The sequence below is a fragment of the Anastrepha obliqua genome, chromosome 3, assembly GCF_027943255.1.
Source record: "Anastrepha obliqua isolate idAnaObli1 chromosome 3, idAnaObli1_1.0, whole genome shotgun sequence".
NCBI lineage: Eukaryota > Metazoa > Arthropoda > Insecta > Diptera > Tephritidae > Anastrepha > Anastrepha obliqua.
The window spans coordinates 40,802,215-40,824,250 of NC_072894.1; the positions used below are offsets into that span (position 1 = coordinate 40,802,215).

At 38.6% G+C, this 22,036-nt stretch overlaps 1 protein-coding gene across 1 annotated transcript in view; it reads left to right on the forward strand.

The window, feature by feature from the left end:
- The window catches only part of LOC129241687 (cell adhesion molecule Dscam2-like), a 309,207-nt gene that overhangs the window by 236,430 nt on the left and 50,741 nt on the right, over positions 1-22,036 (forward strand). The window contains exon 9 of the mRNA XM_054878153.1: positions 3,069-3,341. Coding sequence (XP_054734128.1) covers positions 3,069-3,341 — 273 coding nt within the window. The remainder of the gene's footprint in view (positions 1-3,068; positions 3,342-22,036) is intronic.

Sequence of the window (22,036 nt, forward strand, 5' to 3'; positions counted from 1 at the left end):
AAGGAAAGCTAATATTGGAGAAGGACACAATCGGTCAATAATCACGTCCAACTGCTATATAACGACGACTTTCAAAAAAGGAAAAACGTGATACCTCTGTTATAAATGAAGCACAATTACCCAAACTTAGTAAAATGGTGTACCCCAAAAAGTTTGGCCGAGCAGGTCCTGCCATTTGTGGTGTGCACTTCCATGCTTTCCCACAAATGGGGGGACCTGCTATTTTATACTGCCTCCAAACGGCAGATGGTTTTTTATGAAGAGCGTTCTCATGGCAGAAATGCACACTGAGTTTTGACATTGCCTGCGAGGTGCGACTGAAATTAGAAAAACATTTTCTGCCTTTTGCTCTTTTGTGCTTGGGGTTTCGAATCTGTGTACAACCGAATTAAAGTCTCGCATCAACCCATTCGGCTGCGGCTGCTGCCCCTCATTTTCATCCGACATAAATATTAATAACCACGCCCACTTTGTATATGTTAAGACTAATTTTCGCCCATTTGATTCCAAAAATTAAAATTCGACCCCTATAATAATTTTTACCAAAGTGTACGCGGGTATGTATAGGTCGGTCCGCACTGAGTTTAGCACTGTTTCATTTGCTTACATGAAACTCTGTCAAACTGTTGGCAACACTCTAAATAAGTTTAAAGTGGGTAGGTTAGCAATAATGACAAAGAAATTATAACAAATAATTGAATATTAATTTGGTTTTTACCTAAGGCTTACATAATGTCTGTTCATCAACCTGTATCTACCTCTCTGTAAAAATAAGTATCGTCTGAACCTACTTAAAAGCATAAAACAGAAAAAACACAAAAAAATTAAAATTTATTTAAGAAACTATTTTGTTGTAAAATGAAATATTAAATGCGCCTTTATCTGAATCCTTGAGTACGTTAGTTCGTGCTTAACTAAAAACTGTGACTTGAAATCTGCGGAATCACCTCTGTTCCTTCTTTTCCTACTTCTTCATAATTAGCGCGGAATGGCCCCTGTGATTTTGGTCGAGTTCAACAAAAGTCATCAGTCTATGTTTCTTCCTCGATCTAACCGTGAAGTGAAGTATTAGGTTGGTCAATAAGTTCGTAGCGTTTTTACCGAAGACATTTATTTAAACAAAAAACAATAATTATGTCAATAAGTTAATCAGTTATATATTCGCCGTTGCTGTTTACAAACGCTTCCCATCTCTCAACGAATTCGTGATGATGTTGTGCCAAAAGTCGCCTGGTCTGGTGTTAAATAAGTTATTCAGCCGGTTTTTAAGGATCTCCGCCCTTCATATACGGAGAATACGGCGGACCTTCCATTCGAGCTCTTGGAGTGCGGCTTTAACATGGGGCCTGACATTGTCGTGAAGAATTATGGTTGAACATGTCGATCAATTCTTTTCAGTCGAATAGTCTCATTGAAATAGTGTAGCTGGGTAATTTGGAGCTTTTTGTAGACCGTAGCATTCCTTTCGAGCATTTTCCAGTGCACCATGCCCTCCCAGTCCCACCAAACACATTGCATGATCTTCTTTGGATGAATAATCCGCTTGAATCTCGGCTTTGACGTATCTTCTGGAGTCATCCACTCCCTTCAGGCACTATTTCTCATCTTCGGTGACGACTCGGTACAAAAAGCACTGTCTATGACTGAGTAATGCTCGATGGTGGGCGAGATGCTGAGAAACAATTTGAAAGCGACTTTCTTTGTTGTTTTTCGTTGATCTCATGAGGTACCCAGGCACCCAATTTTTCGGTAAATCGGAAAATCCCATGATCCCAAGGTGGTTTGAGACGTTCTTCATCGAGTTCTGAATGTCTTTCGTGGCAGGACGGGTCATCGACGTCAAAGTCGCCATTTTTGAACTTTTCAAACCACTTCCGTGCTATAGACTTGTCTACGACACCTTCGCCACATGCTGATTTTTGCCTCCTGGGTATTCCATTTCTAAGCCTAAAAGAAAATAATAGAAAGCTAAATAACTCAAAAAAAAAAAAAAACAATTAACATAGTTTTGTAGAGCAGAAGGATTTCTATGGAATGAATACTTACCCTTTGCCAAACAGCAAACAAATCGTTGTAAAACAAAAAAAAATTATGGTTATAAAAATGCTTTGAGCCCTCAACCCAACTCAACTCAAAACTTTTCCTTTTCTAACCCAAAGGGGATCTTATTCTTATTCAGGATGCATCGACTTAATCTAGCAGAACCGTGTAGTATCTGTATTTGGTCGTATCTCTACTATTCACCAAAACAAAACTTCCTTAAAGTATCATATTATATTTCTGTAGAGCATCGTCCATACCCTGGTTTTTCTTAGTTCACCATCCAAGCTATTCGTTTCGCTTCCTTTTCCAATTTAAAAACTTAAACTGAACTAACGTTGTGGTTGTTAAAGCAGATTATACCAATATAGTCAACATACACCAACAATTATAACATAGAAAAGGATTGATGTGAAAGAAAGGCACTCTAAGGGATTAGCTAGGTTTTATGTAACAGTTAGATTATACGAGGTGTGGGTATTAAATTACGACAATTTCTGAAAAAGTGATGAAAGTGCTTACTTATCTAATCCTTCAGTTCACTTTTTTTATTTTGTATCTTCAACTTTTATATCTTGTGCCTTTTAATGTGAATGTCAGCTAAGCAAACAGACAGAAGTGGCACCTTACATGATACGACGAATAAGGTGGAATACTCTGGTCTTCTATACTTAGCCGGAAAGTTGACTGAAAATGAGGAATATGGAATTGTCATATATTCTTACGAGGGTTGTTATATTTAAGATTTGACTGGGGAAAGGAACAAAAAAAATTCAAATGCGTGAAGAGAAGGGCTCGCACCAAATAAGTGGTTCTCGCTCACATTTCGCGCAAGCATTCTCCTTCAATAGCAGCGTCAGTCTTAATCTATAACAGTCACAACTCGTATTGTATGTGTTAAGAAGTCCATCATGATCATGATCCTTTTTTAAGAAATTTATTGAAACTATCTGAAATAAATGAACAAATGCTATTTATTTTTACTAACATAAAAAACGTATCTTCTCATTTTATTTCTTTTCTTTCAGGTCTTCCTTATATACGCTTAATTCCGAAAGTCACGGCCGTGTCGGGCGAAACACTAGTCTTAAAATGTCCCGTCGCTGGCTATCCTATCGAGGAAATACACTGGGAGCGTAGCGGCCGCGAACTGCCTGATGATATCCGACAACGCGTTCAACCGGATGGCTCCTTGACCATTAATCCAGTACAGAAGAACACAGACTCGGGCGTGTACACTTGTTGGGCGCGCAACAAGCAGGGGCATAGCGCGCGTCGTAGTGGCGAAGTCACTGTTATAGGTCAGTATACCAAAAGCAGAGAGGGGTACTTACTTAAATGGGGGAAAAGAAAAGGGTGGGTTCATGACAATGGCTGTAATTTGCAGAAGGGAATGACATTTGGAGCGCTACTTTAATTTTAAAAAGAAATAATACAGAAACAGCGTAAAAAATATGAAAACATAGTTGCAGGAAAATTATTCACTGAGTAAGCCAACATGGACAAAAAATCATTTAAAATTCATGTTTTCATATTTTTTACTAATTTTTAAATAATTCTTTGTGCGTGCTCTTTGGTCTGCTTTACAAGTATAAGGGTAAGGGCAATTGAAAAAAAAATATATATATATATTATATATATTTCATCTGTTATAAAACTTCACAAAAGGAGTTATGCAATTATACAACAGGAGAAATATAGGACTTTCCAATAGGCCAGATGTTGTAATGTTATTCACGAATTTTTTATTTTTTTAAGCGCCGATTTAAGTAAATTAAAATTACTTTTGAATATAATGCTGCACTTGTATTAGTTTAAATAACACGTCGCAGACACCAACGGCACCTTAGATGTCTTGTTAGTGTAGTTGTTAATGGTGATGCTAGTATTCGCACCACTAATTATAGCACTTCCTTCTGTTTGAGGTTTATTAGAATCTGTTTGAGGTTTGCACAGAATCCACTAAACGATTTACTTATGTACTACTGTGGCTACTGCCTCAACTGTGACATTGTCCGTCTTGACTCCGAATGTTGGTACGGATATAAGAAGACCAATTTTCAACTCTGCTGCATAAATCATGCAGAATCTGAACAGTGACGAGGTTATGTTCACTTTAAAGGGCATCTGCCTATTCCGGCTTATTGAGTATAGAAAACTCCACAAAAAAAGTTTAACGGTGCAAATCGCACGATTTTGAAATCTAATTGACTTAACTTTCACGAGAGAAACCATACTGTCTAATCGTTCCTACATAATACCCAATGTGGCGTTTGTGAAGCACAAACTTGCTGAAATTATAAGCCGTGAGCATTCACGTCTTTCAGTTTGGGCCAAAGTTAAAAATCCACCTCGTCACTATAGCTATTATTGGCTAAAATTAGCGTTATTTTGGAAACGCTACTAAGTCCAGTTAGGAAATAAACGGAATTATCTAAGTTCATACATTTTTTGCTCCTGAGCCAGCTGGATGTTGTAGAGGTATAACCTGGGTACTGACGCGAAATTCGCCAAGTTAAAACCTGCAAAAGACCAAGTTCTTGTGCACGACAAGGAATGCACTCGCTCGGGTTCTGTTGCACTATTGCACAGATTATGGCGATGTTTTCAGCTGAACTGACGTTTTATTGAGCCCCAGCAATTGGCGTGACATGGAATAGCACAGAACGGAAAAGCAACCATATAATTCTAAAAGTAGCTATCAACGAATTACTTTTTTAGCAATTACAGGAGGACTTTGCGGGTTCTCAAGAACTGCAGCAATGAATCTTTTAAATTTTCTTTCTACATTTTAAAGAAAATTTTTTAAACTTTTATGCGCCCGTAATTGGTTATGGTTCAATTGGAGAACCGCTAGTGGTTTACTTACTTGTCGGGCAGTTCGTTATCTGAACACTACAGTGTCTCGTATCTATTCATCATCATCATCATCAAGTAGCGATTACAGTTCAGGGTGAGCTTCATCCACAATCCTCTTCCAATCTGCACGGTTCATAGCAACAGATCTCCAGCTCCTAACTCGTAGTTTTCCATGTCGGCTATGGCTTGGTCAAGCCAGGTTAACCTTGGACGTCCTCGGGATCGGGAGAATAAGGAGATTAAATAAAGATGTGGAAAGCGCGTTGCCTTGTTTTACGCCACAGGAGATTTCGAAGCGCTTTGACACAGCTTGTTGTACAACTACTTTTCCAGTGGTGTTAGTTAGTGTTGCTTTGACCAGCTGAATAAGTTTGTCGCTGATACCCAAGTTGGAGAGCGCTTCTGGGATTTTGTCTCGAAGGATACTATCAAAGGCTTGTTTAAAATCGACGAACAGGATGTGTACGACTAAGTTGCATTCATAGCATTTTTCAAGATTTTGCTTTAACATAAAGATTTGATCTGTTGTTGATCGACCTGGGCGAAATCCGCTTTGGTATTCTCGTATCTATTATTCGGATATACTTGTACTCAGTTTTTCTGATGGTTTTCCCCCATTGTATTGCCAAAATCATAAATAATTGTTAATGATTATTAAAAATGGGAGACTAGCCTGCTTCTAATAATTTTCCACTTTCATGTCCTACTGCATAAGAAAGTAAGAAGTGCAAAAGAAAATTTTAATTACAACTTCTGTAAGTGAAAGAAAATAACTACGCAAAAAATAATAATTAAGTTTGACTCTTTCATTTCGTACTTTTATTAGCCACCGTTATTGCTAAACTTTATTATGATTTTAATTTTATTATCAATATTTATCAGTTCATACTTTGCCGCCGCTTGATTGTTGCTGTTAAACTCAGCGTCGTCACAAGAGTAGCCAGTTTTCACTGGGAAAGAGGAAGAGTTCTAAAGTTTTGTGGTTATTTACTTATATTCGTACATTGTAATTCCACCACACTCACTACTTGTAATGGCAACATGAAGATGAGCAAGCGTACTGACTAAGGCCGAATATTAAGAAGTCCCTTTTTACTTGTTTCAGCACAAAACGAAATTTTCATTGTTGCATTGTTTCGAAGTTGAAAAGTTTTTGGCTTTAAAATAAGTAATAATTGTAATCACTTTTAGTTTTATTATCAAAGTTTTAAATACATACTTAGTAGGCAATACGTATGTCTGTTGTACAAGTATAGTTTTGTGTATTTCCTTATGAACGTCTACAGCTCACACTGACTTAACATTTCAATGGCAACATTTAAAATAAAATTTTTCTTCATATATGAAGTCTAGGTTTTTTGTTGCTCAGGAAATATAAGTTTAATACACAAATGCTCATAATTTGAAAGAAACCATATTCTAAATGCAGTTGGAATCAGCAGCCAACTAAAATCATGCTCCAGGTCTACCTCGACCGCCGATATTTCTCAGACTGTAATAAAAATTATAAAGTGCAATAAAAGTTTCAATGGCCGAGGTACGAATAACCGGCACCTTTTGCAGATACTCCTTCATAACTAGGGACTTTTCGTACACCGAGTCCAAGCTTATTGTCGTCGGCACAAACTGTAATGACGAGATGCACAACTTTGCCAGTATTTGCCATATTTGCAAAGAGATATAGAGTTTAGTACCAGTTCTAAATATTTACGCCGCTCCTCATCCATTTGAAATGCTCAATTTCTCCAACTTTCTTGGTCTAGGAATTTTACTAGGAATTTTCTATGTAAAGAGGTTCATTCATTACGAAACAAGCGGCTCTCACTGAAATACCTATTTGCCAGTTACTTTCTGATAATGGCCCATCAGATATAGTCGAAGTGGGTGAGTCTACTGTAATCACTTAGGGTGATCTTGTTTCACCAGCGAATAAATATTGAGCTAAACTGAATTTTTTTATAAAGCAAAGCGTATTTTCTTAAGAATAAGAAAAATTTATTGGGTTCAGAAAAGTTCAGAATTCTATGCTGATAATTCGAGTGCAAAGTTTCATATGAACATCGCCTTGCCACAGACAGTTGCTGAAATTCTGAACATCATATATTTATATACATATGTTTGCATAAAAATTGCACTATAAAAATCGCCCAACCATGCATTTAAAAAAAAAAACAATAATAACATTTTTCGTGGCCGCCAGTAAACAGCGCACATAATTTTCTGTGAACACAGATTTCAGAAAGTTCTGCCGCACGACTTCGTTATTCGTTTCGCTGTTTTCTACAGCTTAAGTTGTGCAATATTTAGTTGGCAACATTTTTATTATCTTCCGCGGACAATATTACACCATAATCTGCAGCTGCTGTTAGGCATAATGATGACCAGTACTCGTAATTCAGGCGCCTTGTCTTGTCTCTTCTTATTGCTGTTGTTGATTCATAATTCATTTTTTCACTTCGAACTGCCTAAGGCACTTGTACTTTCATGCTTTTGTTGTTAAGATAAGTTCGATTAACTAAATTGTTTATAGAGCTTAACTTTTACTGACTTCGGTAGCGGAAAACTATTTTCCGTTTCGACGCTTGCAATAATAGCATAATGCCAATTTTATTACTCTTTTATTGGTAGAGATAAAAGGGAAGTTACTATGAATTTTGGAATGATTCGTGTTCACTTGTTGTCAATGCCTCATTTAGTTCAAAAATCATTTTCTTGTCTTTTTTAATGCAATTTTTAATTACTATCTCTAGAATTTATCAAAATGTGTAGTTACATCGCAGCATCGGCATAACATTTGTAAAAGCGCTTAAGATTCAAAAACCAATTTTTTACGTTGCTTTGGGTGGTTTACCAAAACTTATATGAAGGAAAATATCCTCTCAACCCCTTGAGATGAAGGCACTTAACTCTTTGAATGCAGCTTGCAGCATTGCTCCTATGACACAAAATCGAGCAACGAAGATTTACTAGATACAGAAAAAGTTTATTAGACTGCCTACCGCTTTTGTTCATTGAAGTATTAAGTTTATTAAGTTTTGAATTTACCTTCCAATATTTTAAGGAATATGGAAACCGTGTAGAGTAGAAGAGAAGGGAGTTTGCACCTTTTAGCTAGACGAGGAATATAAATACAATTTGGAGTTCAATCAAACAACTTTGTGAATAAACCACTGGGCGTACAATACGATCATCAAACCTATTTTGGTTGATGGAGCTTTCGTTTGGTGGAAGTCGCTGAAGACACAATCATAAAATTCCATCGATTAGCTTGTGTAGGAATAACAGGTGCACTCCGATCGGCGCATCATACAACGCTGGAAGTGATCCTACATATTCCAGCCATTGATATATTTGTTAAAGGGATAGCGCCAATTCTCCTTCCAGTATTAAATAATCAAGTAGGCGAATAGAAAGCCAGCACGGTCATGTATCAGTTCTACTATCTGTGGAAAACTTGCAAAACAAATCGAAAATAGACTACCTGGTTCTGAAGAAAGATCTGAAAAAAGACTATAAAATACGAATACCCGATAGAAAGGATTGACAGACCAGAGTCATATCAGATTATAGTGGTCCCCATATTTATACTGACGTCTCAAAAATGGACAATCGCATTGGAAGAGGAGTTTACTCGGAACAATTATCTTTAAATTGCTTCTATAGATTTCCAGACCGGTCTAGCGTCTTCTAAGCTGCGATCTACGCTATAGACAAAGAGCAAACACGATAAAGCTTAAGGACATACCAACGGGAAGCCTTACCATTTTTGTTGACAGTCAAGCAGCGATCAAGGCACTGACCTTAGCGCGCATCAACTGAAGATGTGTTAAAGAATGTGGGAGAGAGGGGTCTCCTTTGAGGGGCCGCATTTTGGTGGGTCCCCGGCCACTCTTGAGTGGAAGGAAATGAAAGAGCGAATGAGTGTGCAAGAAAAGGCTTTGAGCTTGACCTTCAACAAAGGTGGTATCTGACCACTAACTGTAGATATCCAAACCGCTCTGACCAAAACTGAACCTTAAAAGGATAAAATGTCTGTTTGGATTCAACAGATCAGCTACTAGCGTTTTCACAAGTGTTATAACGGGTAACTGCACTCATGGCACCTAAAATGGGGGTACCTCACAATAACTTCTGCAAAAGTTGTGGAGATGAAAAAGAAATAGAGTCGGTACAATACCTCCTCTGTGAATGTTGTGCACTTCAAAGAAGCTGTGCCAAATATCTTGGCGATAATTTCTTTGAAAACTTAGAAAATTTGCAAAATGTCTCACTGGATGGTCTAGTTACCATCTTAGAAAGATCTGAGTGGCTTAAGCAACTTAGTTAGAGGATGGAAATAAAATGCAGTTATCACAATGGGCCTTAGAGCCGCCAAGTGTCCTGTCGTAGGCAAGCAATTTGGCTAACCTAACCTAACCTAAACAAATAACGCGCAAGAGAAACCTTTTTTTGTTGTTTTTCAATAAACTTTAAAATATAATATCTAGAAAATGGTTAAATTTTGGACATTATGTGATGTAACCAAATTAATCAGAAATTACCTAAGTAATAATGCTCTAAAGTATCTAAGACGATTTTACTTCTAGCCCCTATACGCACATCCATGTGCATTTTTCGATGAAATAAATGCAATCTACACAGCTTTGTCATGTTTTATATAAAGCAAATTGAATCGAATCTAGCTTGAATTTTATCAGCTATCACCGCTTCTGTCAGCAAATAAATCCATATACTTCTGAATTGCATGCTGATTGCAATCGTCTGCGTCCAAAAAATGAACACTTTAAAAATTTGATTTTTATGCTGCACAATCAATGTCAACATTGCCACAAATGAGCGCTTTGACAACTCTTGAAACCCTACCCCTGTTCATATTTTGTACTTTTGGGGTTTCTTAGCACACGCAAAAACACCTTAACCACTTGACTTTTGCTGGAGAGAGTGCGAGGAAGAGACGTGTGTACTGCAAGTGGTGCGAAATTTTTTTTGATTCTTTACAAACACAAACGTACTGGCTGTGAAGTTACAAAAGAATTCTTTTTAATCAACGGGTAATAGACGAGTGAATGGGAAGCAGTAAGCCGTGCACGAGTGGATATTCGTACATCTAGTCACACAAGTGCATACATATACTCGTACGAGTATGGATATATTTGCGCCAGACATTTTCCGGTGGAGCAAAGTGAAGTGGTTGCTTATTCCAAACTTACATACATAAATATGTATAGTGTGGCTGTATGCGTTATGTGCACATTTACTTATGTGTGAAAAGAAGGAACTGTATTTCTACTTGAATCCCAGTAGAGAAATTAAATTTGTAAGGAAAAGGCCTTTCCTAGAAATATTGAAAAATTGTATACAGCAAAAGTCTATTAAATTCCTTGTGAATTCACTTTTCCATAGTTTTCAAAAATTTTACTTTTTCTCCACAGAATTTCCTTTTGATTGTTTTGCATTGGATGTCCAAGAAAGTTTTCACTAGTTTTGTTTCAAAGAACTTCTGTTAATTTGTGATTCTTCGCCCTAACTTTTGCTAGCTGACACTAGCAGCTTTATTTAGAAGCAAATTATGTGTAATTTTATTTTCAGCAACTAGACTATTTTCAGTTGGGTTGAAATGGCTACAGAAAGCAGCTTTCGCTATACACCGACATACTTATATACACATAATCTAATTTTAGAAAAAAGGCAGCTGTGACTACACCGATAGCCAACTATGATACCCATACCGGATTAACCCACTTCATTAAGCCAATGAGCTTTGACAATGTTCTTATTTATATCTGAGAGTTTTCGTCAAGACTTCATGAAAAAAAGATTTGCTATTGTCCCTGCTTAGTGCTGGAAAATTACAAATGGGCTGTTGTAGATTTCTTTGTACTTCTTCGCAACTGCAGCTATGTACGAAAATAAATTGACGCAACCTGAAGACATTTATGACAGTTATACAATGGCCGGTGGAAGTTCTTGCTATAAATTCCAAGTAGGCCTTATAGTTTCACAAAAGTAGAGGCTCTGCTAGCATTTTTTAGGTAAGTTAATTTCAGGAAGGCCATGTGTTGCATATCAGCAGCGTCCTTGAAGAATGGGAGTGGTATTACCTTGCCAAATCATTTGTTTTACCCTCAATGCCTTGAAGTACAGACTTTTATATCAGTAGTATACTTTAATGCCGGAAGACTTGATGTTATCTATGCAAGCACAAAGTCAGGGCTGCTTGACTGCCAGAAAAAATAAAAAAGCATGCTTGGTTTCTCTCTTAAGGTCTTTTAAATAAGCGCTGGGTGACCTTCTGGATGTTCAGAAGTTCCGCTTGATGAGATAGATAAAATAATATATGAATAACTGAACGATGAATATTCATGGTTTTGTTAGCTGCTTCGTACTACTGATGCATTCAGTAGTCGGGCATTCTCCCTATAGCCACCGATCTGCACATGGTCAGAAAAATTTCGCGACCTTACAGATGTGTGCTTGCCCAGTGCTCGCTGAGTTGACATATCTAGGAACGGGGAAGCTACTTTTTGGGTCTCTTGTCTAGCTCATCAACCCAGCAGTTGTCTGCAATTTTCCTGGGACCAGGTACCCATGTGAGTGCGCTTGATTTCAAAGTATTCATATGAGACCGAAAATAAGTCAAACATTGCCCAACAACTTTTGAGTGCACCATCAGCGAGCCCAGATCCGTGAGTGATATTTGGGTTTTAAGAAAAAGTATATGTACTTTCATGACATTTTTTTTTCATGACATTTTAATCAACTGTTTCTTTCTGTTAGCAGCTATCTCTACTTGGAAGCTACTAAAGTAATTCGCGAAAATGCGAGGATTGATTATATCAAATTAAGATTATTTTCACACTTTAATGTGGTTAAAACGGATTTATGAATATAGAACCGTTAGTTCCAAAGCCTCAAAGATACAACTATATATTTGCTGTGGGCATCTAATGAAGCAATTCCAGAGAAAAAAACACCCTAATATGGTACATCACAAAATAATTATATTTCATCAAAGTAAGCAACACCTTATACAAGTTGAGCTTGTGTCCTTGGTTGCTTTATGCAAACCACTGGCCTCACGTAGAGCGCCAGTTGATTTAATCCTTTGGAGCAGTCCGTCAGTCTTTAAATAGTAAAACTGAAATTATTGACTGATCGAACTATATTTAATATTTCTAGCCTTTAGAAAAATTACTTAATTCCAAGAATAATACAAATTTACTTAAAGTATTGGCTTAACTCTCATCATCATTATTTTATAGAATCCCTGGCGGGACTTAGGGCACCAACAACACCTACGCACCATCTCGTCCAATTATCGGATGACGTTTTCACTTGCTTCCATCTCAACCCGAATTGAGCTGCCTTGCGATCTACAGTTCTTTTGCAGGTTTGCTTTGGCGTGCCAGGCGTTCTTTCTCTGGCTGTGAGTGGGCTCCATTTCATTGCCTTTTTCGCTTCCATTTCTGTCTTGTAATCCAATTGTCTAGTGGATCAATGCTTGCTTTTTCGAGCAATTCCTCGTTTGACTAGAAAATTCGGAATATAATCCTTAGACAACGGATGACAAAACTTTGTAAGCGACTGGTTATAGCGGTGGGGATTTTTCAGATAGAGCTACTATGCAGAATTCTAAATTAATTCTAGGAACTAAAAATATATATTCTGTGACTATTGTTGTTGTTCTATCTGTAGAGATAGTAGTTGTAGATATTGCTGTGGTTGGTGTCTGTATTTTTTCTAGTCTAGTAACACTGGCAGTTGAGTCCTATAGTGCAAGTGCTGCAAGTTATCATAGGAGTGCAGTTAGCGTTCATAGAAAAACTATTGGCGCTGAAGTAAGGAATTGATATCACATTTATTAGTCGGAACCTTCAACAACCTTGAAAAAAAGCAAAACGAAAACTAGACTGGTTATTTGTTGCCAAGATGGCTGCAAAGCGTCAGTAGGACGAAGGCAAATTTAACTAGACTGTTGCTGTGCAATAAATATCCTCGCTGCATGAGAAAAATTACGAATTTCGACAGTTGATTTTGCTGTCACTATGCTTCTGCTTAGAATTTTGAACAGTTCTCAATGACTACCCCTCGACCAATTTTTTTATGCCGTTCCGCCGAAAATCGCCTGGTTGGTTCAAAAAAGTTGTTGAGTCTCTTTATTATCGAAGGTAACGCCTTTCATGTGGTTTGACACGGAGCGGAAAAGATGGTAATCGGTCGGAGGTTCGGAGCATACGGCGGATGCTGAAGGATCTCCCATTCGAGCTCTCGGAGTGCGATTTTGACGACTTGTGCAACACGAGGCCTCGCGTTGTCATCAAGGAGTTTGGTTTGACCATATAGATCAGGTATTTTCAGTCGAATAGCCTCAATCATGCGGTATTGCTGGGCAATATAGAGCTCCTTGTTGACCGTGTCATTCTTTTTGAGCATTTTCCAGTGCACCATGCCCTTCCAGTTCCATCAAACACATTTCATGATCTTGTTTGGATCAAGATCGGACTGACTATCGGCTTTGGCGTATCTCCTGCAGGCACCCATTCCTTTCTTTGCTTCATATTGATGTACAGGCACCATTTTTCATTTCGCGTGACGATCCGCTACAAGAAGCGCTGTTTATGATCGCGTGTTTCTCGATTGCGGGCGAGATGCTGAGAAGCAATTTGAAGGCGACTTTCTTTGTTTTTTTCGTTGAGCTTGTAAGGTAGATAGGCTCCCAATTTTTCGATAAATCGTTAAATCCCATTGAATGAAGGTGATTGGTTTGGCAACCGTTCTCCTTCAAAATGTTATTCATCAAATTCAGAAGGCCTTCCGCTGCGGGACGTATCATCGACGTCAAAGTCGCCATTTTCGAACTTTGCAAACCATTTTCGTGCGCTAGACTCGCCTATGACACCTTCTCCATATATACATATAATTGACGCGTACACCCTTTTTGGGTGCACGCTTATTTGTGGCGTGCGACTTGATGTTGTTTCAAAAATGGAGGGATCTACAGTTTCAAGCCGACTCCGAACGGCAGATATTTTTGTATGAGGAGCTTTTTCGTGGCAGAAATACACTCGGAGGTTAGTCATTGTCTGCCGAGGGGCGACCGCTATTAGAAAAATGTGCTTCTTAATTTTGGTGTTTCACCGAGACTCGAACTTACGTTCTCCCTGTGAATTGTGATGCAAACAAAGAAGAGCAGGTAACGAAAATGTTGATTTTTGCCTCCTGGGTATTCCATTTCTAAGGCTAAGAAAAAATAATAAAAAATTAAATAACTCAAAAATACATTTAACATAGTTTTGTAGAGCAGAAAGTGCTATTGAATGAATGTCAAACAGCAACAGCAAACTGAACTGTTAAAAATTTCGGAATCATGCAACAATCAAGCAGCTAGACAGCTAAGCAAAGCCACACAAATTTTCACAAAAAAAAAATCGCAGCATTGCAATAGAACATTTTTTAGTGCTGTCGCTGTTATGCTGTCAATACTGAGCTGATGCTGGAAAAACCCTTTTGAATGATGAAACCTTCTCTAGTGATGATGACCTGAAATTCCAATTGATGCATACATCCAATTATAGGAGGTTGGCTAAACTTCTTCTAATGTTGTTCTATATATAAATATAGTAAATTCGCGCTAAATACATGAAATTAATTTATTTCTAATCCCATAGCTTAGGTTTTCCATAGTTGAGGTTTTCTCTGCAGGGTTTGTTCGCACCTTGTAACATACTTATGCATGTAGTAATTTCTTTTCTTTGTACCACAAGTCATGATTTAGCATAATTTCCACTTGCTCACTGCCGAAACAATTCGTACGTATGCAATTTTTGCGCTTTCCAATGGCTTCCTACTGCGAGTTTCCACACATTTTTAGCGAAACAAATACAACATTTGAACGAACAAAAACGCTCTTAGGAATGTATACTCCCATCACTCACTTGTCAGATTTTGCTGCTCTGGACAAATTAGGCCCTTGTGGTATCTTTTGTTTACTTTTATAAACACGAGTGCATGTAGGAGGTGTATATAAATATATGTATGAATATACCTGTCGATATATGTTTGCATGTATCTCCACGAATATGTATTCTTGTGAGTGCTTATTTAGGTATGTACCATATGAGCCACGTGTACCAAACTGTGGTTGTATGTGTGAAACTCTTTTTTATACCCACACGCTTGTGCATAATTATTACACCATGCGACAGTGAAAGTTATTCAGGAAAAACTGGATGTTTAAGTGAAACTGCAAAATTTTGAAAAATAAATATTATTATTTCTTAGATATAACAAAAATATGTATGAAAAAATGGGAACAAAGCATAATCTTTTTACTCCTGCTCATTTTAGGTATTGAGCTCTTATGTATTTTTCAAATTGGTTCTGCTGGCTGTGTCAATAGTCGAACTTTCCTCCTGCGAAATAAAGTGAATGGTACACAAAATCATATTTTTTTAAATAGCTGCGTATATTCTCTTCCGTTTGATATCTTTAAATCATAGAGTCATAAATCATAGAGTATTTTTAAAGCATTTATTTTTTAATTTTGTCATTTGAAACTCCAAAGCTCTTTAGATTAGATTCGATTTGATTACTTCGAGGTTTGCACTTCGACCTCATGTTCTTTTGCGCCTTCTGCTCATCACAGAACCTCATCCAGACCCAATTCTTTTATTAAACTCAAGACAGAGCGTATGTTCCTTTTTTCTGGCTGCAGGTGAACGAGGTGTTTCAACCTTCTCCGCCCTACATTAAAGAAGAAGAAGGTGCATTGGAGTAACATGGGATTGGTCGCAGAAACGAAAGAATCAGTGGACCATATCTATATCATGAACAGATGACTATGCAGCCTGCAGTGGCCTGTGAGAATGCCCGTAAGCATTCTCAGTTCATCCTTGGGGAGGGTTATAAGTTTTTTAAATCTCTTTTGATTGTATCCTTCTAATAAGGATTTCGCCTGGCGTAGCCACATTGTTTGATGCCAGCGAACCTCTTTTCACCTTAGATCTTCACTCTTGAACTTCTCCTTGATTGTGGTGTCCCATAGCAAAGAAGGACTCTGATCCTATTAATGGCGAGGCCGCAGCCTCTCTCGTCCGCTACTGCTCAAATTAGCCAGATGCGGTTGTGCGTTCAGATTCAGATTCAGTCTTTCGATACACTCATGAATCAATGAGGATGGTAGAGCCTTGAGTGCCGACTGACTGTCGCTCATTTCTGAAATTTCTGTGTAAGCTTATCTCTGCACACAGACAGATGACCAGCATCTTCGCTTCAAAGATCCTCGGAAAACTTCCTATATTCACAGAGCGCTTGGTTCTGTGGCCGCAGGTTCCAGCGTCTATGCCTTCTGGGGTCTTCGAACCATCTGTGTACTAGTGCAGGGTACACTCCTGGAGTTTATTATAAATGCCAATTAGCGATTGCATGTAACAGAATAACCGGAGCTCAACTTCCCTCACAAGGGGGCGCTCTTCTGAGAAGGTGAGGTACCTAGGTATTATCCTTGACAGCAAGCTTCCTCCCAATATTGAGGAAAGAGTGAGGAAGGCAACAATAGCCTTGTATGGGTGCAAGGGGGCGATTGGCAAAAGATGGGGCCTTTCGCTTAGAGTTGTTTTTTTGGCTAGATTGTAAAGCCTATCTTGTTGTATGGAGTCATAGTCTGGTGGAACTCACTAGAGAGGACGACATTGGTCAAGAAGCTGGAGAGAGTTCAGAGGTCGGAATCAGTGGGGCGCTTCGAACGACTCCTACTTTGGCGCTCAACGCAATGTTAAATGTGGTACCCGTAGGCAGAATTGCCGCTACACGTACCGCAATCAGACTGAGGGGCTCGTGCTATAAGCTCAACCTCACTTAGAAACTTCGAGTACATCTCCCTGTCAACGGATCAGTGTATAACCTCGCTTAGTCCAACCGGAAACTTCTCCACTCATATTCCATCAAGGGAAGAATGGGCCGGGGGCTACACTTGGGGACAGGGTTTGGTGAACTTGTTCACGGATGGATCGAAGTTGAAAGGATAGGTTGGCGGAGGAGTTTTCTGCGAGGAGCTCCCCATCAGATTCAAATTCAGGTTACCGGACCACTGTAGTGTGTTCCAGGCAGAGGTAGCCGCAATCAAGGAGGTAGCTGATTGGCTGCTCACATGCGTACTAACAGTCAGGAAAGTAAATATTTACTCCAACAGCCCAGCGGCAGTAAGTACACTCGGGTCAGTGACGGTGCACTCGAAACTGGTCAGGAAATGCCTGACCTCACTTTTGACTGCGTCCGAATTCTTTGACATTATCCTCATCTGGGTTCCTGGTCACAGTGACATTGCGGGAAACTATGAGGCGAACGTTGGGCAAGTACAGAAACTTGTAAGGCCGCAGAATCCTTCTGGCCATGTGTGGACCGGGGGCGGACGGGCGAGCTTCTGAGATTGGCAAAATATCAGCTCTCAATTCTCGTGGGTTTTCTCACAGGTCACTATGCGCGAGAAATGCATGCTGTGAGAAAGATGTATGGAGGATGAGGTGGAATCATCTCAGCACCTACTCCTTAGCTGCTCTGCTCTGGCGGGGCTAAGATCCAGGCATCTTGGCTCTTACTTCTTTGCTACGCCTGCTGATATAGCAGGCGTTGACATTAAAAATCTGATAAATTTCATCAGTAGCACAAAGCGGTTGACGCAAACGCAGCACAGTTATCGTTCGCAGTCCATACACTCTAACCCACCCTCCTAACCATCCCAGCACCACCTCTCCCCGCCCCTCCCCACATCCCATCGGTCTTCCTCTCTCACCTCACCTCCTGCATAATGCTATCACAAAGGACGAGTCCGTTTTTCCTCGTCCAAGTGTTCTCATTCCTTGGACAACTATACCAACCTAACCTAACCTAACAGAATAACGGAATAGAGAAAGATATAGATAACTACATAATACCAAAATTCCCAGAATGATAAGGGAGTCGAATTAGCCATGTCTGTCTGGCCCTCTTTGCGCACGAAAGGTCGAAATTAATGTATTTCAATGAAACTTCGAGTCCAATAGAATAACAAATGACCCCAATCAATAACCACGTCTACTAATATACATATAAAACGGAAATTTAGAAAATGAAAAACAAAGCCTAATATCTATGTAATGAATGAAGCAAAATGGCTAAAATTTGGTTGAGCCGATCAGCCCAAAAACTTCGCCCAAACTTGGTGCGTGTACTTCTCCCCACCTCATTTAGATTCGACAAAAGTATTTTTAAAATTAAAACCGTGCCCGTTTTTTAAATTGTTAAGACTAAATTTCCGTCCGTCCGCCAGATAGTGTCAACTATAACTCTCAGGGCCTATGAATTTGTTTGATGCCAGAAAATAACAGCCAACACAAATTTAATTTGACTGAAATGTGCGCTGGTATACAAAGTTCGGTGCGCATTCTCACTTGTTTTACGTTTAATTAAAATTTGTAAGTCGCTGCAGCTTATCTTTGCAGCATTTACTTTTATTTGTGTACATTTGTTTATGCTGTTAGTACTTTAGGGACACACATCTGCAAACACTCATACGAATACATACCTACATATGCATACGGAGGTAAATAAGTACATCTGATGATTTGTACCTCATTAGCCTTTTGAATTTTGTGGTTTTCAATATTTGCATTGCTCCGGCTTCCGAAGTGTTCAACATCCAAACATCCCTTAGTTAGCTGAATTTGCGTTTTCATTAAATGCATGCTTGGGTTGGATGCTTTAACTTGGTGAACCTACGTTCTTACAAATTGGCGATGACATACATATGCATATGATTTCAAAACTGTGGCAATATTGTTTAGCTCAGCATTTAACTCCGTCTCGATTAACAGCTCTTTATATATGAATAGCAGTAATGAGATTAATTTCCGCAGCTGTTTAGTAAAAACAAAAAAAAGAAATATTGTAATCTGTAGGCTTCAAAACTTTGGAAACGGTTGAGCTCATATTCATTGTCTTGGAATTTATCCGGTAGGTGACGCAGGAGTCCAAATATTTATCGGAATCGTACTAGATAGTGTTACGAGCAAAATATTCTGAGAAATCTGATTCGAGAGTGTAAATATAAGAGACGCAGTGGTCAAATGCTCCCAAAAACCCTATCTATAGTTCGTCTTGGCTATTATTGATGTACATTTGCACCGGCGCTGTGTTTAAGATATTTATAAAAATCTTGTTAATGGTTCGATTAAGGACCACTGAGTTAAGTTCCTAATAAATAGAGGTTACAATGCTCCACGAGAAAGGGTCATTGAATGAGACCACCAATTTAAATTTAGTTGCAGTACATAGGTACTATTGCTAACAGAGCCGTTCAATTTTAGAATATATTGCTGCTATATTTTTTCTTCGACTGCTATATTTGAAAACCTTACAAGTATATATTACTTCCACTAAAAAAATGCTCGTGTGTTCGTAATTGCTGACCCACAAAAGTTTCTCTGAATAAACTTAAAATGTACAGTCCGTCTTGAACCCGTCAGTGCAAAGACTGATGGCGTTCTTACTCGTATCATGAAAAGGAATGGGAAACGTGCATACATAAACATTCATATCAAAGTTTATGTCGTTTATCGCATAGTGTGGAGCCCTCGTAAGTTCAATATACTCCACATAATATGCTAAATTCCCTTCGGTCGAGCAGTGGCCAATTTGTCGACGTCTACTCATCTAGAAAGTATTATTCTCTGCTGCACCTTGTATACTATCGGGTGTTTTTTGTAGCTGGAAGAGAACTATCGATATCGAGAACTATGGTTTGACAGCTTTTTTTTTGGAAAGGAGTCCGGGAAGAGAAAATATTCGTGAATACTGAATACCGGCATAGCAGCATGCACAACTTGTAGCCTCACCCACTTGTAGCTACATCTACGAACAAAACACCTCCCCACAATCTGCCACTCTCCCGGCGAAACTACCACGGAGCTGGTTACGTTTAAAGCTGCTAGTTATTGTTGACGCCAACGAAGCTCCGCGCGTCTTAGATCATTATAAATATGTGTTACATGCGCGAAGGTTCTCTTCCAGTTATCGGCCGATTTCAGCACAATATCTACGTTATTTTCTCAGCTTAAGACTTTTAAGGTTTCGGCAGCATAGCGTGGGCAGATTGCTGAACTATCATGGCCAAATCCGTGGCGGTATTTTACAAGAACCCCGTTACCTGAATGGAATTAAGTTATGATGCACAACGCCCCTGCAATCGAAGAAAACGGTAAGTAAAACTTTTACATTCGACCGAACTTGGCAAGTTTTTCTCGGTCTTGGTTCGTGCTGCAGCTTCCATTGAGATGATTGAGCTTTGGTTTCCACGTCATAACCATAAACCCATGATTCGTCAACAGTTATGACCCTCTGGAGGATATTTGGGTCGTCGCGGACAGAGTCCAACATCTCATTAGTAATATTTATTCGATGCTGCTTTTGGTCGAAATTGAGCAGTTTTGGTATGAATCCTGCGGGGACCTGTCTCATGCCCAAATCATTGAAAAAAATCGAATAACACGAGCGAATCGATATGTCTAGGTCCTCAGCAACTTCTCTAACGGTGATTCGGCGATTGGCCAATAACATTTTCTTCATTTCATCAATTTTTTCGTCTGTTGTTGAAGTGCTCGGGCGTCCGGCACGTCGGCACGCTTTTCGTCGTTCACATCTTCTCGGCCTTCTGAAAACATTTTGTACCACCGGTAAACGTTGTTTTGGTGCAAAGTAGCTTCTCCGTATGACACAGTCAACATTCGGAATGCATTCGCGCACTTAATTCCACACAAAGTTTGATACAGGTTCTTTGATCCATCTTTTTGAATAGGTAAAGATCGAAGACGAGCCGAAACACGTGCAAGCAAAGCAGCTGTCAACAATTAACTGGACATTCAAAATGGCCGAACAACGCGGCATGAGTGAGAGATATGAGTACCAACATATCGCTACAAAAAAATCGAATTTCGGATATACGTAACCTGCGAAAATTCTAAATTCGCGATACTTTTTGAACACACCTCGTACTTATTTTAATTATTGTTGATTTTTATTAACTTCATTTTGCTATTGTATTGCTTTGTTTTTATTACGAACGGGCGTGTGACTGCGACCTGAAAAGATATATTGTGCAGCCATGTAACCTATTCAAAACAAATTTATGCTATTAATAAATCCTAAAACTGCTGTAAGCTTAATTTCTACCAGGAGGTTTGGATCTATAACACCGCTTCCTAGGTAATTTAGTCTGTCTAGAGCATCTAGCATCTTCTGTTGTTTCTTGTGCCTCATTACAGAGTCTACAAGAATCAATGTCTATCACACCATTTTTTTCATGTGATAGTTAAGTTAATGGTTAATGGTCCTGTTAATAGTTCAGTGGAAAGTTGTATATCACTTCTGCTGCGGTTTAGAATTGCCTCTGCATTTATACGTTCTGGATAAATGAGTCTTCTCGATAAAGCCTCGTTATTCCCGCTCATTTAGAAAGATTTACATTATTTTTATTTACTGATTTCACCTACCAGGTAAAATTAAATGGTTATTCACTAATTTTAGAAATTTCTAAGAGACAAATTAGGCAAATAAAAATCACCTACATTTTTTATTCCACCTTTTTTCAAGTAAGTGCTTAACGTACCAGAAAACATCTTAATAATAATCAAATATTAGATTATAATTATCGTATTGTCTAAAACTGAGTATATTTTCATCGTTTTCATTTAATTAACCTTTTTGTTTGCAATCAATTAGGTCACTGTGCCTGCTACGCTACTCATAATCGAGCTGAATACACCTGCACTTTCTGCAGTTGAAAAGCATTTTTTAGGTCATCTCGTTAGTTTTAATTAATGGACAGATTAGATGTTATAAGCAACAAGAATGCAACTATTTCCTAAGAGAATTTTTCGTTTGTGACTTTCGCAAAGCGAAATTTCACTCACGCTGACTGCGATTACTCTTAAGTGGCATTGAGTTGAGAAGCAGTTAAATCGAGTTCTTTTTAACAGATGATCTTTTTGTTGCGTAATTGCATTTAAAGAAATACGTTTCCAAATTGATTATCAAATTAAATTACTTTACAAATTATTTGAAGGTTGTGATTTAATGGTTTGGATATGTATGTATTATACAAAGT